This window comes from Bos grunniens, chromosome 19 (genome assembly GCF_055505025.1).
Source record: "Bos grunniens cultivar Pamir isolate PY7600 chromosome 19, Bosgru_T2T1.0, whole genome shotgun sequence".
In the NCBI taxonomy this organism is placed as follows: Eukaryota; Metazoa; Chordata; class Mammalia; order Artiodactyla; family Bovidae; genus Bos; species Bos grunniens.
In genome coordinates this window covers 33,064,543-33,079,710 of record NC_141183.1, presented here as the reverse complement: position 1 = coordinate 33,079,710, position 15,168 = coordinate 33,064,543, and the positions used below count along the sequence as shown (strand labels likewise).

Genomic DNA, 15,168 nt, shown 5'->3' with positions numbered 1-15,168 from the left:
CCCTTATAAGACAATAACTCCTGCCTTCAAGGAGACACAATTTCTAGACTATCTGTAATGTTGGCCCAATATAGACAAGTGAGACCCCTTAGGAGGGAGAGATGATTATGAAACCAGACAGCACAGCACACCTCCAGTGAGTCGCTATGACATAAAAATGCCGGCCCAGAATGGCCTGTCTTTAATACGTTAAAGGATGAAAAGTACACTGATTTTTAAACGCAGCAATTCATTTAAAATGAAAACACTCTCTGGGCCAGTGTGTTCTGGCTAAACACAACATGTCTGTGAACCATGGTTTGGTTGCTCAACTAAAAATACAGAAGTTCCAAGTCAGTCAGTCAGAGCTGGGCTTCCTTACCCTCATACATCTATGGCTTAGCGTAATGGCTTAGTCATTAAGTCATGTCTGACTCTTACGACTCCATGGATGGTAGCCCACCAGATGCCTCCATCCATAGGGATTCTCCAGGCAAGAATATTGGAGTGGGTTACCATTTCCTCACCTGGAGGTCTTCCTGACCCAGGGATCAAACCAAATGCTTGTCTTCTGCGTTGGCAGGCAGATTCTTTACCACTGAGCAACTGAACTGAACTCTTTACCACTGAGTCACCAGGGAAGCTCCAACTCATCTGTTCAGCTCAGTTCAGTCGCTCAGTTGTGTCCGACTCTTTGTGACCCCATGGACTGCAGCACACCAGACTTCCCTGTCCATCACCAACTCCTGGAGCTTATTCAAACTCATGTCCATTGAGTCGGTGATGCCGTCCAACCATCTCATCCTCTGTTGTCCCCTTCTCCTCCTGCCTTTAATTTTTCCCAGCAACCAGGTCTTTTCAAATGAGTCAGTTCTTTGCATCAGGCAGCCAAAGTATTGGAGCTTCAGCTTCAGCCATTAGTCCTTCCAATGAATATTTAGAACTTATTTCCTTTAGGATGGACTGGTTGGATCTCCTTGCAGTCCAAGAGACTCTCAAGAGTCTTCTCCAACACCACAGTTCAAAAGCATCAATTTTTCGGCACTCAGCTTTCTTGATAGTCCAACTCTCACATCCGTATGTGACTACTGTAAAAAAACCACAGCTTTGACTAGACAGACCTATGTAACCCCTTGGAAAATTCTTCTTGGGGATATCTGTTATATCCTAGAAGTAACTTGGTCCATCTAGTTTTGTGTCTCCTGTTAGGAAGGGTGTTGTCCCCTGAAGAAGAGGAAGAGAGTGGAAAAGAACTGAGAACTTCATCTTTACTGGAGAAAAATCAGGAAAGTTATCTTTGCATATGACAGCAGATAACAATGAGATAAAGACTCAAGGATCTTTTCTCTTCTCCTTAGTTCCAGGCACCATGAAGAATAGACTTCATTTTCTAATCACAACTCTTTTCCAGCCCCCTCCTCATTCTACACCCACCCACATGAGCAGCTCAGGGATGAACAGAAATTTTCAGATGTTTGATAATACATGTCCTACTTCATTTCATGATGCAGTCACGACTGAAGATATATATTTAGAAAATATGTAATCACCCCACCGGAAGGGTTAGTACCCCAGGCATCTGAAATATACTATTTCTTTCGAAATCAAGAGGCTCATAGCCGAGGACTAAAGTGAATGCCAAGCCCTAAGAATTCTCGCAATCACACACACAAAAAAAGAGCTGAGAATGTGTGCTTTCTGCAGCTTTCCTTGTTCTGCCCACCTGTTTCCTGGGGTGGAAAATGTACAGTTACACTCTATAGATTATTATAATTAAGTGGTGTGCGAAATTCGTTTCTTTAAAAATAGCTTCATCGACTCTTCATGGCGTATTTCTGTGAGACAAGTCTACGTGAAAAGCAAGTGAGGATGGTTATTGTTCAGCACGTTTAATTAAGTAAGTATTTCTTTCACCCTTCTGGGAATTAAACATTGAATGGTGAATAAACACAGGGAAATGTGCCCGTATTAATTTCTGGTTCACTGCCTCGATTTAAAAGCAGGGTGAAAATCAAGAACGGAGTCCGTGATCTGGAGTCCTTATATGACAAACGAAGCAATTGAAGTTTCACCCTTCACGTGTCCTGTAGGAACTGTTCCAGGAAGAGGCCCTTTTGTGTTTTCTCTCCTCAAGTGTCTCCCTGATGGATTCCAAAATATATCTTCATCTCTCCTCTTTCCTGGAGAAATGTTTCTTTCCCTGACAGTTGCTTCGGTGTGACTCGTAAGTAAGAGGGACAGCAACTGGCTTCCTGGGGAGGGGATGTCTTTGCTCACGTCAATGAAGAGTCCAGTGTGGACTCAAACAGTGTTGTCAGCAACTGCTTTCTCTTCTCCATTTCTTTCTTTCTTTTTAAAGTTTATTGCTTCGATGGGCACCCTTTGACAGGCTTTTAAAAACTGTTTTAATGCTGGATTAACAAACAGGCAAAATAGATAAGTAGACGTTTTAAAACTCTTTATTTTATACTGGAGTATAGCCAATTAACAATGTTGTAATAGGGATTCATGGCTGAATCCCTTTGCCGTCCATCTTCATTTCTTGCTCCATTTTCCTTTTTCTTTTTTAAAATTTTTTAACTTTTTGGCTATGCAGTGCAGCATGTGGGATCTTAGTTCCCCAGGGACTGAACCCATGGCCCCTGCTGTGGAAGTGTGGAGTCTTAACCACTGGACCCCCAGGGAATTCCTTTTTGCTCCATTTTCAGATGACTCTTCCCCTCATGGTACCAAGGGGGTCCCATTCAAGTCAGTTCAGTTGCTAAGTCGTATCTGACTCTTTGCAACCCCATGGACTGCAGCATGCCAGGCTTCCCTGTCCTTCACCATCTCCCGGAGTTCGCTTAAACTCATGTCCATTGAGTCAGTGATGCCATCTAACCATCTCATCCTCTGTCCCCTTCTCCTCCTGCCTTCAATCCTTTCCAGCATCAGGATCTTCTCTAATCATTTAGTTCTTCCCTCAGGATCTTCTCTAAAGAGTCAGCTCTTTGCATCAGGTGGCCAAAGTATTGGAACTTCAGCTTCAGCCTCAGTCCTTCCAATGAATATTCAGGATTCATTTCCTTTAGGATTGACTGGTGTGAAGCCCTGCCCTTATCCTTCTAGGTTCAAGTCCAGGAGGAATTAGAAAGACATTATTTATCCCAACAGTCAAACCAAAGCCTTGGGTCTGACTCTGCTCTTTTGATGGAGTCACATGTTGTTTAGTTGCTTAAGTTGTGTCTAACTCTTTTGCTGCCCCATGGATTACAGCCCACCAGGCTCCTCTCTCCATGGGATTTCCCAGGCGAGAATACTGGAGTGGGTTGCCATTTCCTTCTCTGGGGGATCTTCCCAATCAGGGGATTGAACCCACATCTCTTGTGTCTCCTACATGGGCAGATGAATTCTTTACCACTGAGCCACCTGGGAAGCCCCAGTGGAGTCACATGTCCATTGCAAAACTGGTGACTGCCCCGAGGGAATGGAATAATCCTGTTAGCTTAAGCCAAATCACATAGATTCTTTACCCATTGAGCTATGGGGAAGTCCCCCTACTCCAATCCTAGCAAGAATTCTCATTTCTCCTTTTAAGGAAATCTGCTTATCAAGTCACCACTGGCTTTTATCCATCTACAGCTTAGCATTCACATTCTAACCTCTCATTCCTCCAGACTGCCCTGTGTATTCAAAGCCAAGCTCTTGGAATTAAACCAAAGGAGCAACACAACATAAACCTTTTCTCCCCCTTAAATGCTTGGCTTTCACAATAAAAGAGAAGAAGTAGCATGGCTTTCATCGCTACTGTCTCTGCTCTGTGTTTAAAAACGATTGAGAAATTCAATGGACTGTTTCAGGCTGCGGTCACACTCCCCGAGGCATTAAATGTCACTAACTCACCAAGTAAAAGAGCCACAGGGCAACATCCAAACACACAGGAATAGAAAACCTCAATTAGTATTTCAAAATGCACCCCCTACTTGCAATTGTTAGCACACAATATCGGTTTACATGATCAGAAAACCAGACCAGAGAGTGCCAACGGAGTCAAAGATTCCCTGCAACAATAAATCGTGCTGTGAAGAAACCCGTCATTATGAGAACCAAACAAGCTGTCATAATTTCAGGCAAAAATCCATTCAATGGGACATTATCTATATCCTAAAACATTTTTAAAAATCACAAAAAAAGGGAGGACAAAAACTTCCTTAAACAATCCTGTGTTTCAAAATGTTACCTACAAAGGATCAAAAATCAAGCTGGCTTCAGAATTCTCTCCAACAATGAGCTTTAGGAAACTGTGGGATAATTTCTATATAGCTTTGAACAGAACATGGGTATTATCCTACAATGGTATACCTCTCTAATTCTGGGCTGGAGATGTGGGTTTGGGGGCCATTAGCAAGGCAATGGCACCCCACTCCAGTACTCTTGCCTGGAAAATCCCATGGATGAAGGAGCCTGGTAGGCGGCAGTCCATGGGGTCGCGAAAAGTCGGGCACGACTGAGCGACTTCATTTTCACTTTTCACTTTCATGCATTGGAGAAGGAAATGGCAACCCACTCCAGTGTTCTTGCCTGGAGAATCCCAGGGATGGGGGAGCCTGGTGGGCTGCCGTCTATGGGGTCACACAGAGTCGGACACGACTGCCGCGACTTAGCAGCAGCAGCAGCAGCATAAAGGGAAGAATTGCATACAAGTTCATACAAGGAGAGATTTTAAAGTGAGAGGACTAGGAGCTCTGAAAGATGCCACAGCAACACCTACATGGAAGGGATGGGCAAAAAAAGAGTACGAGAGGAAGTGGCTGACAAGAGATTGCTGTCATGGAAGCAAAGAGATCAGTGAATCTGAACTCTCCTGGGTTGAACGGAGCCAAGAAGTCAAGTAAGATAGATCTGATGAGAAAGAAGTCACCAGTAATAGACCTAAGTAAAAATTTGTAAAATTGATCAATTAACATTTTAAAAATATTTGATATTTAATCTTAGAAATCTAATGAATTATAAGCATTTATTCCCAAAGTCCCATGGATAGAGGAACCTGGAGGGCTACAGTCCATGGGATCGAAAAAGAGTTGGAGACGACTCAGCGACTAAACAACAACTGAAATGAACTGCCCCACAATACTCAGAGTACAAGAAATGACACATCCTTTTGTTAGGTAGGTAGAATAGGGAAAACGAGTCCAAAATGGCGGCGGCTAAAAGACAAGGAAGGTCCGAGGACCAGTGTGAAGACTTCAGGTAGAACAAACAGAACAAACAGCACTCCTGGCTAAGCCCAATTTGCATAGGGCAGGCCCAGGTGGAGGAAAAAACATAATAAAGGAGGAGCCAAAGCGCTTTCTCTCTGACTCTCTCTCCCTCGTGCATGCGCTCTCTCTCTCTCTCTTTCTCTCTCTCTCTTTCTCCCTCCCCACGCACTTCTCCACTCTCTTCTCTTTGAGTCTTGGATTCTCCTCCTATCTTATAAATAAAATAGAGCTGTAACACTGATTTGCCTAAGAGCTGTAGCACGGTTTGTCCAAGACCTGAGAGCTGTGACGCGCCGAGGGCTTTAATGTCCGTTGCTCCAAATCTTTGTTGTGACGAGACAAAGAACCGAGGAACATACACTCGCGTGACACATTTCTATTGTTTATAATTGTGAAGTATATCATACTTACAAAGAAGTACAGAATTAGGATGTACAGTTTACGTAGAATGATAAAATGAAAACACGTAAGCCAGGTTAAGAAATAAAACATTACCAGGAACATAAAAGCTCTACTATCCCATGTCTCTTTGACCCTAACAAGAAGGGATCAAAATCTAAATTTTGTAATAATCACTCCTTCCCTTTTCTCTAGATGACTACATATATATATCTGAAAATATATTCTTTCTTTCATTTAGGTTGAAACTTCTAATAAATATACTCTAATATACTCATCTGTAACTTGCTTTTTTTTGTTCAACATCAGGCTTTTGAGGTTCATCCTGTTCATGCGTGCAGCTATAGTCCATTCATTTTTACTGCTGTGTAGTACTTTATTCTATGAATAGGGTGTGTGTGCTCAGTCGCTTCAGTTGTGTCTGACTCTTTGCGATCCCATGGACTATAGCACACTAGGCTCCTCTGTCCATGGAGATTCTCCAGGCAAAAATACTGCAGTAGGTTGCCATGCCCCCCTTCCTGAGGATCTTCCTGAGTGAGGATCAAACCCACATCTCCTGTGTCTTCTGTACTGAGCCATAGGGGAAGCCCCTATGAACAGTACACCATAACTTATTTATACATTCTATCATGGATGAACACTTGGTTTGTTTCCCCTAATTTTGCTATTATGCACAGTATAACAATCAATAGTCTTATATGTATCTCCAGCGTGGAGCCCCAAGTAGTCTGGACTCTCCTTCTGTATGTATCTAATATATCTGGCCTATGACTATCTGACATCTTCACTTAGGGCATTCAAGGTGGCTGGGAGGAGACCATTCTAACAAGTCACGCATGTTCTTTGAATGAAAACGGAATCATTACTTTCAAATATTTGATACAGAAAGGTTGATTTAGATTCAGTATCCACTAGCAGCACACAAGAAATCTCAATATAACATTTGTCAACAAAGAAAAGGAAGAGCTGTTAGATTATGTAAATATAATGTCACCTGTTCACTTTCGAATAACTCTAAAAGGCTTTAAATTTTGCATTACTTGCTTGCATGAAGAAACCTTGTCAATGATGACTATCCAGAATGTACAGAGATCATTATTTAAAAGCGTTACACAGGAATTGCGCCCAGCCATTTCAAGCAAAATATCTGATATACAAAATGCAATGCCTACTGAAGCAAGTTCAAGCCTCTTAAAGAAATGACAATTATTTCATGTGAACAATTACACAGATTCAACATCTTCCTTAATACCTTCATAGTGTCCAGCCTCTCAGAGAGCACCCAGTGGTTCTTATGCCCTGGTATTCACATCCTGGTGTGGTTCTCTTTCACGGGGAATAGGGTGAAAGTCTGTAACTAATGGGATTATTGTAGAAATGACAGTGTGGGACCTTCAAAGCGAATCATTAAGAGACACTGGGACTTGTCTTGCTCTCAGATCACCAGGGCTAGGGGAAGGCAGCCAAGGTGTTATGAAGACATTCAAGCATCCAGGGGAGAGCGCCACATGCTGAGAAACTGCAGCCTCCTGCAGAGAGTTAGCACTGACTTGCCAGTCATGGGCATGAGCCATCTTGGAAGTGGTTCCTCCAGCCCCAGTCAAGCTTTCAGATGATGTAGCCCCTGATGTCATCTTGTCTGAAACACTATGAGACATCCTGAGCCAGAACTATCCAGCCAAACTGATCCCATATTCTTGACCCACTATAAACTGTGTGAGATAATACAATAGTCTATGGCTATTTTAAGATGCTACCTTTGGGGGTAATCTGTTACATAGCAACAGATAACTAACACACTTGTAACTTTTACTTTTCATACCATAATTCCACAATAGAAAGACAATGTTGATTGTTTTCAATAAGTCCCATACAGACATCCCCCTCAATCTCTTTCTAAAATGGAGACAATGTAATGTTCAACAGAAAAAAAAAAAAAAAAGCAAAACCTGACATCGCCAGTGTCCTGGAGCCTTCACTCTCAGACACTTTTGAGTCATCACCACAGGCTTCTGTGTCTATTATTTTATATACTGGGGCAAAGGGACATAGAGAATGAAGGATAAAATGGGTCATGAAGGGGGAGGGGGAAGCAGGAATTTTGTCTGAAGAGTTTATAAGAACTTAATGGCCCTAAATTCTCTCTACACACAAAGCATGAGCAGGACTCACATCTGGAGTTGCCAAGCATGAAAACAATAAGGATGCCTTTCTATCTGAAAAATTAAAACCCAACTAAACTATGATATGTGTAAGAAGCCCCCAACATTTCTATTTTTCCCTAATGCTTTTTTCAGAAATGTCAACTATCAAATCCATTTTAAAAATTGTTTCAGTGCTTCTGCTTTGTCCATTCACTCCTGGTTGGTCTGCCTACTGTTTAATCCAGCACTGAGAAAACACACTCTACAAACTTAAAGATTCATGGTGTAAAGTGGACACTCTTAATCACAGCACCTTCCAATCAATCATTTTACTTTCCGGCCACTGGCTTTTCCTGAGGGGCTCTTATTAGCCAAGCCTCCTTGAATAAGTGCTTCTTCTGCTAATATTCCTTGGAAGCCCATTATAAATGTTCTTTTTACCCAGAAAGTCTGCATTCTCAGATTGGTGACTAAAGTTAGGCTGGTGGGACAGAGAGGGACTCATTTCAGACCTGCAGGCCTCCAGCTGCACAGGTTGTCCCCTTCCTTGTCCCATTCTCACCTAACAGGCACACAACAGGCCAAGCTCTTTATATCCCGATCATGGAGGACTTGGCAGGTGACAAATGCTAATTTCTGAGGTCAGGGGAGGTGCTTCACATTATATCTTTCTGAAGACAAGATCCAGACATAGACAAGATCCCCATAGGATGGGGAGGCCTTGAAGACACTACATATTTAATAGTGCTTTGCTGCATTTACTGATTGCTGGGACTTGCCTAGAGGTCTGGTGGTTAAGACTGCACGTCCCCCAGTGCAGGGGGACTGGGTTCAATCCCTGGCCAGGGAACTAAGATCCCACATGCTGCACAGTGCAGTAAAAAAAAAATTTTTTTAAAGAACTAACTGCTGCCATACTCACGGAAATTAATGTGATGTCAGAGTTCGAGGCCCCATTTGTCAGATTAAGCACACACTTAAGAAAAGAACAAAGCAGGACAGTAAAACTATTTTACTTTTTCATAATTGGTATTAGAATTCTAAAGCTAAGCTGCCTAATATGACAGCTCCTAGCCACATGTGATTATTTCATTTTAAATTAATTAAAGTTAACTAAAATGAAACATCCAGTTCCCCAGTAACACTGCTGCTGCTGCTAAGTCGCTTCAGTCGTGTCTGACTCTGTGCTACCCCATGGACGGCAGCCCATCAGGCTCCCCCGTCCCTGGGATTCTCCAGGCAAGAACACTGGAGTGGGTTGCCATTTCCTTCTCCACCCCAGTAACACAGCACATTCTAAATGCTCAGTAGCCACACAAGCACTGTTATAAAACATTTCAGTTATCATGGAAAAGCTATAAAAACTTGGCTGAATTCCCTTACATTTGACATTGTTTTACCTTTGCATTACACATTTTGGGAGCAGGTGGGAGAACCATAATACTTTCAGTGACTGAAGACCTCTAAAGAATTTAATGTGACTTTAGCCAGCAGCCTCCTTTACCAGCATTTATACCTTTGATCGCGGCTCCACGTACCTCATCAAAAAGCCATTGCCCTGGACAGTCACAGGCGAGCACCTCGAATCCGCTAGATTAGACTGGAAACCAGCCCCCTCAGATGGTCTCCTAGCAACAGAGACGCGACCCCGCCCCTTCCCTTGCCGAGCCTCTCCTACCTTATTGGCCTTGAGGGGGCGGGACCGGGAGTCAAGTGTCCAATAGGAGGGGAACGGAGGAAGGAGTCCTGGCCGCGTCCCCGTCGCCCGGGAAACCGCGGCATCCTGGTTTGCGCGCGATGCCGAGCGCGGAGGAGCGGGCCTCGCAGGCTGAGGACAACGCGGACGGGGAGCCCGGCGCCGACCCAAGGCTGCGACTCCTGGGGGCCTACGTGGCCCGGAGCCTGCGGCCGCCCGCGGGCGCCTGGGAGCGCTGCGCGGGCTCGGCCGATGCGGGGCAGCTGCTGCACGCCTTCCTGGGACAGGGGGCCGCGGAGGGGCCGCGACCGCTGCTGGTGGTGCGGCCCGGGCCTGGGGGCCTGGCTGTGCGCATGGGACTGGACGCGGGACCCGAGGCCGGCCCGCCTAGGGCTAAGGGGCTTTTTTTCCTGCGCACCAGGCCTGAGCCGCCAGGCCCCCGCAGCCTCCGCGGGGCAGTGCTGTGCGGGGACCTGCCCGCCGCGCCGCTGGAGCATCTGGCCGCGCTCTTCTCAGAGGTGAGAGTAGGCCCACCGCCCCGCGCTGGCGCCGCTGGGGAGGGGGACGGGAGCAGGGGGCGGGGCCGGAGAACCGGGGCGGGGCCTCGACAGCCGATGGGAGCTGAGTTTGAGGAGCCGCGAGTAAAATGAGATGGGCGGGGCGATGTTGGAGGGGCGGAGCTGGCGGGAAACTAGGACCCTGGGCTGAGCTTGAAATGGAAGCTAGGGGAAATCTGAGCCGGGGTCCTGTGGGAGTCTGGACGTCAGGGAGCTTGCTTCATTCCTGGTCTGTATTCAGGCCAAAGTCAAGGGGAGGCTAGAGTCGGAAGAGGGCCTGGATCCTGACCTCTTTTGGAGGCTCTATCTCTGAATCCCCCCTATATAAACTGGCATCGCAAATGATAGGGAATATTAGACCCAGGGGCATCTCCTATGGATGAAGGAAAAGAGTTAAAAAGAAGAGGTGGTTTGGTTTTGATTTTCATTTCATTCATGAACCGGAGGTCAGCCCTGTGCCCAGGTAAGCAGCTGGGACATCCAGTATATGAAATGCCCAGCAGGCATTTGGACGGGTCCGCCTGGAGCACAGGGAAGGAAGAGGTCTAGGGATTGGGTTACGGGGGCTTTGGTGGCACCACAGCAGAAGACTCGAGAGGGCAGGGGTGCCTGGGAAAGACTTTGGGACATTTAGAACTTTCTGGAATGTGAATAAAAACTTTTCTGAAAGTGAAGTGGATGTGCCTCTGGAGGCTTGATCCCCTGTTGTATCATGTTCCCTGTGATAGGTACTGTGGGGAGCACCAAAGAAATATGACAAGATCCCACCTGTGGACGTCATCATATATATCAAGTATTTAAAGCTAGTAGACTTCCCAGGTGACACAGTGGTAAAGAAGCCAACTGCCATTGTAGGAGTTGTGGGTTCAGTCTTGATCAGGACGATCCCCTGGAGAAGGAAATGGCAATCCACTCCAGTATTCTTGCCTAGAAAATCCCATGGACAGAGGAGCCTGCCGGACTGCAGTCCATGGGATGGAAAAGAGTCGGACACAACTGAGCAACTAAGCGCATGCATGCACGAGTATACACACACACACACAAGGTTGGCCTCAGTGCTTGAACTGGGTACTAGAGGCTCTCTGCTACATCAGGTGTTGGGCCTTTGGTTGCTCCATTAGGAAGCTGTGGGGAGCAGGAGTTCCAGAAAAGGGTCACGGATGACCGAGGAACTCAAGGGGACTTGGGGAAACTAGATTGTTCAGTAGATATGGGAGTATTTCAATATTTTCTTAACCCAATGGCTTTATTGCTGTTTGTTTTCTGAACATTATCCATCCCTGTAGGAATCCAAGCTTGGTTCACAACCCTTCTTAAACAGTGATGATGGGAAGAAGTGCATGAAAATGAATTCACCGTTACCAAATGGGAAAGGGAGGAGGGATAAATTAGGAGTTTGGGATTAAGAGATTAACTATATATAAAATAGATAACCACCAGGGACCTAATGTATGGCACATCGAACTATACTCAGTATCTTATAATAACCTATAATGGAGAAGAATCTAAAAAAGAATATATATATATATAGGCTTCCCAGGTGGTGCTAGTGGTAAAGAACCTGCTAGCCAATGCAGGAGACGTCAGAGACCCGGGTTCAATCCCTGGGTCAGAAAGATCCCCTGGAGGAGAGCATGGCAACCCACTCTAGTATTCTTGCCTGGAGAATTCCCATGGACAGGGGAGCCTGGCAGACTACAGTCCATAGTGTCACAGAGTCTGACATGACTGAAGCAACTTAGCATACACACATGCATATATATATATATCTCATTTTGCTGTGTACCAGAACAGAAACTAAAACAATATTGCAAGTCAACTATTCTTCAACAAAAAGAAAAAAAAGAAGATAAACAAAATGCAAAATAGATGAATAGATTTTAAATTTACAGAATAAAAAAGGTTTACTGATATGGAAAAAGAAGTGCTGTTGGGTTCGTATGACAGACAGATGCATGTGGTCTGAGAGCCCTTCGTGTTCACCTCCATTGCTGAACTGGCTCCTGAACAAGGAAATGGATTAGGATAAACAGAGAGCAGGGTAACTTGAACAAAGGTTCAGAGATGGAGCTACACCTAATGTATGTAGAGGACAGCGGGTCATGGCCAAGGAAATGCAGTCCAACCGGAAAAAGTAATTTTAAGATACTTCAGACTCTTAGGGACTTGCCTGGTGGTCCAGTGGTTAAGACACCATGCTTCCAGTGCAGGCAGCATGGGCTCCATCCCTGCTTGGTGAACAAAGATCTCCCATGCCATGTAGCGTGGCCAAAAAGTAAAAAAAAAAATAAAATACTTCAGACTTTTAAATGTTTGAGAATTTTTGTTGGTGAATTGAAAGAGGCTGGAAACAAACAATGTTCATCCGTGAGGTACTGGGTGAACAAATTAAGGTCCATCTATAATTAAAGGGAACGACTGATATGAGACAGCCCTTAATTTTCTCTTTATTGTGAAAACATTAAATTCACTCTCACAACAATTTCCAACCTCTTACCCATCACCGTGCAACAAATCTCCATCACCCACCGATTGTGCATGGCTAAAAATCTCCAATCATGAGTAACTCCCACCTCCCCCACCCTCAACCCCTGGCATTCTATTTTCTGTGTCTGTTAACTCAACCTCTCCAGGTGCCTGACAGAAGTGGAATCAAGTAGTATTTGTCCTTATCTGACTGGCTCATTTCACTCAGCAGACTGTCGTCAAGGAGGTTCATTCTCAAGGTAGCACTGTGATGGACTTGCTTTCCTTTTTAAAGCTGAGTAGTATCCCATTGTATGTATATATATATTTTCTTTATCCCACTAATCCAGGTTTGGACAGTTAGGTTCCTTTCACCTCCTGGCTATTGTGGATAATGCTAAGATTTAAGATAAGTTTTTAAAGGTGCAGAAAGGTATGCTACCATTTCTGCTAAAAAGAAAAGGGAGGGAGGGAAGAAAAAAACTTTATTTAGAGAGTAATCCCTAGGCGGGAGGAAATGGGCAACTCAGGGAGGTACAGGGATAGACTGAAGACTTGATTTCTACTGTAAAGCTTTTGTACTTAAAAAAATTTGCACCATGTAAATGTGTTATCTGTTTTAAAAAATCGAAATAAAATATTTTTAAAAATATCTCAGGCCTTTACTTGAATTTCTCAAAACCTCTCAACAGCAGTCCCTGGGCCACACAACCCACCCCCTCCAGTCCACTTCTTTCACACTCCCCAAAGAGGATCCAGGGCTAATTCAGGATCTTGCTCATCTCAGTCTCCCGAGCCCCTTCTCCCCTCCCAGCTGTCCTGCCCAGTCTCATCTCCACCTTTGGCTATGAGCTCCCCTCTCCTAATACCTTCCCATAAAACTGCACTAAAGCCAAAATGTCCCCAAGCCATAAACTATAACTTTGTTTTTGCCCCATTACACCAATACAAGGTAAAAAACAAATAACATCCAGGAAGCGTTTGGAGAAAGAAGTTAGGGAATATGGTAACCAGCCCTCCTGCTCCCTTTCTTGTTCCTCTCTGTCCCTTTTTTTCACTGCAGCCAGCCAGGTTTCCTTTCCTAGGGCTCTGGAGCTCGGATACTGTGTTGGAAGTTTGCGGTTTGGGAGAGGGAGTGTTACACATCCTTTCCAATCAGGTGTCCAGTCGGGGGGACCTCCATCTGGGTCCTTCCCTTGTCCAGTGCCGGCTAGTGCCAAGTAAAGGAAAACAGGTTCAGCAGAAGTGGGAGAGGTACGGCTCTGACACAGCCCACGTTCTATCCAGGTGGGCAGTGGGGTGTCCCGCACGGCGCACGGTGGACAGCGAGGGCGGGGCTGAGTGGGAGGAGCAGGCATGCGCAGAGTCTCGTGCGTGGTGGACGCATTGTGGGTGGCGGCCCTCGGCCATTTTGGACTTTTCTTGGTTCCAGTAGTTTCTGTACTTTTTTCCCTGGCTATTTCTGAAGATTCTGCCTTAGTTCCTGTTAACTCATTGTTGACTGGGGGATTTTTGAAGAAACTAATGCCCGTGGCCGGCAATTTTATTTCAGCAGGCCAAAAATTAATTCTGTCATTTTCCTAACTCTCTGTGGGTTACTATATTCAGTATAGGCACACGTGTAAAGTCTTCTAATTTTTCATGTTGTCTTCAGTCCACTGTTCTGTAGAAGCAAAGGAGTGTCCTCCAGCACCGTGAGTTTCATTGTTACTTTCAGTATCAGAATCAATCACTTAAGGTTTTTTTGTTGGTCTAATATTCACATCGTGTGAATCAGAACTATATTCTGAAGAACTGCTATTTTCAGAGACACTATTATATATGTCGTTCAGATAGGAAGCGTATATGCATAAAATTCACCGAAAAAATTACTCTTCATTCAAAATTTCGCCATGCGCCACCTTTGAAAATTTCACATTTAGAATATACACAAGATTGGAACAAAGCACTAACGGAGCAAAATGTGAATGATAACGACATTCATAAGTTGTATCATGAACGCTTAATCAATTTTAAGCTCTTAACAAGTCCACTTGGTGATGTTAATTGTATCACTCTCTAAAAACATACTGATAGGTTTTCAGTCAATAACGTTGGGGTAACAAAAGACATGTTAATACGTCTCTAGTCAGTAATGTGTTAAGCAAGTACAGCTGTAGATGAATGGGTTGGGAGCCAGAAAGGGGAGGCTGTAGGTTGGTTTTCTGTAGAAGTGTGGGTCTCCCGTGGTCTCAGCCTGCTATGATTTGGAGCAGGGCTTGCGTTTCCCGCCAGAGCCTGGGCTGGGTGGTGGCAGTGAAAGCCCCAGTGGTCAGTGACAAAGGGCCCTGGCCCTCTGACTTTGCAGAAAAGAATTCCCCAAAGACCGTAAGTAGTGAAGCAAGTAAAGTATTTACTAAGAGGAAAAGAGTACAGTACATGTGGATAGACACACTGATGGACTCAGGGAGAGAGTCACTGAATCACACCCTCGTGGCAGTTTGGAATAACTTTCATGGGATATTTCTTCCAGGTTTCCCTTGGCCAGTCATTTTGATTTGACTGGTTCACTGCCCATATTTGGTTTATCTCAGGATCCTCTCACGTGTGTCCAAGCATCCGTTAGCCAAGATGGATTTTACCAAAAAGGCATGTGGGTAGAACATCCCTAGGCATAACTCCTCTTTGGGCTTGAAGGAGCCTTT

General features: G+C 44.8%; 1 protein-coding gene across 5 annotated transcripts in view; it reads left to right on the top strand.

Moving 5' to 3' along the window:
• The first annotated feature begins 9,529 nt into the window (after positions 1-9,529).
• Positions 9,530-15,168, top strand: part of DNAH9 (dynein axonemal heavy chain 9) — a 285,306-nt gene continuing 279,667 nt past the window's right edge. For 3 of the 5 annotated variants that reach the window (XM_086358783.1, XM_086358785.1, XM_086358782.1), the window contains exon 1: positions 9,536-9,979. In XM_086358783.1, the coding sequence (XP_086214909.1) occupies positions 9,563-9,979 (417 nt within the window). In that variant the 5' untranslated portion in view covers positions 9,536-9,562. Of the gene's footprint in view, positions 9,980-15,168 lie in introns of all 5 variants that reach the window. The other 2 variants (XM_086358788.1, XM_086358784.1) reach the window with 2 other exon arrangements.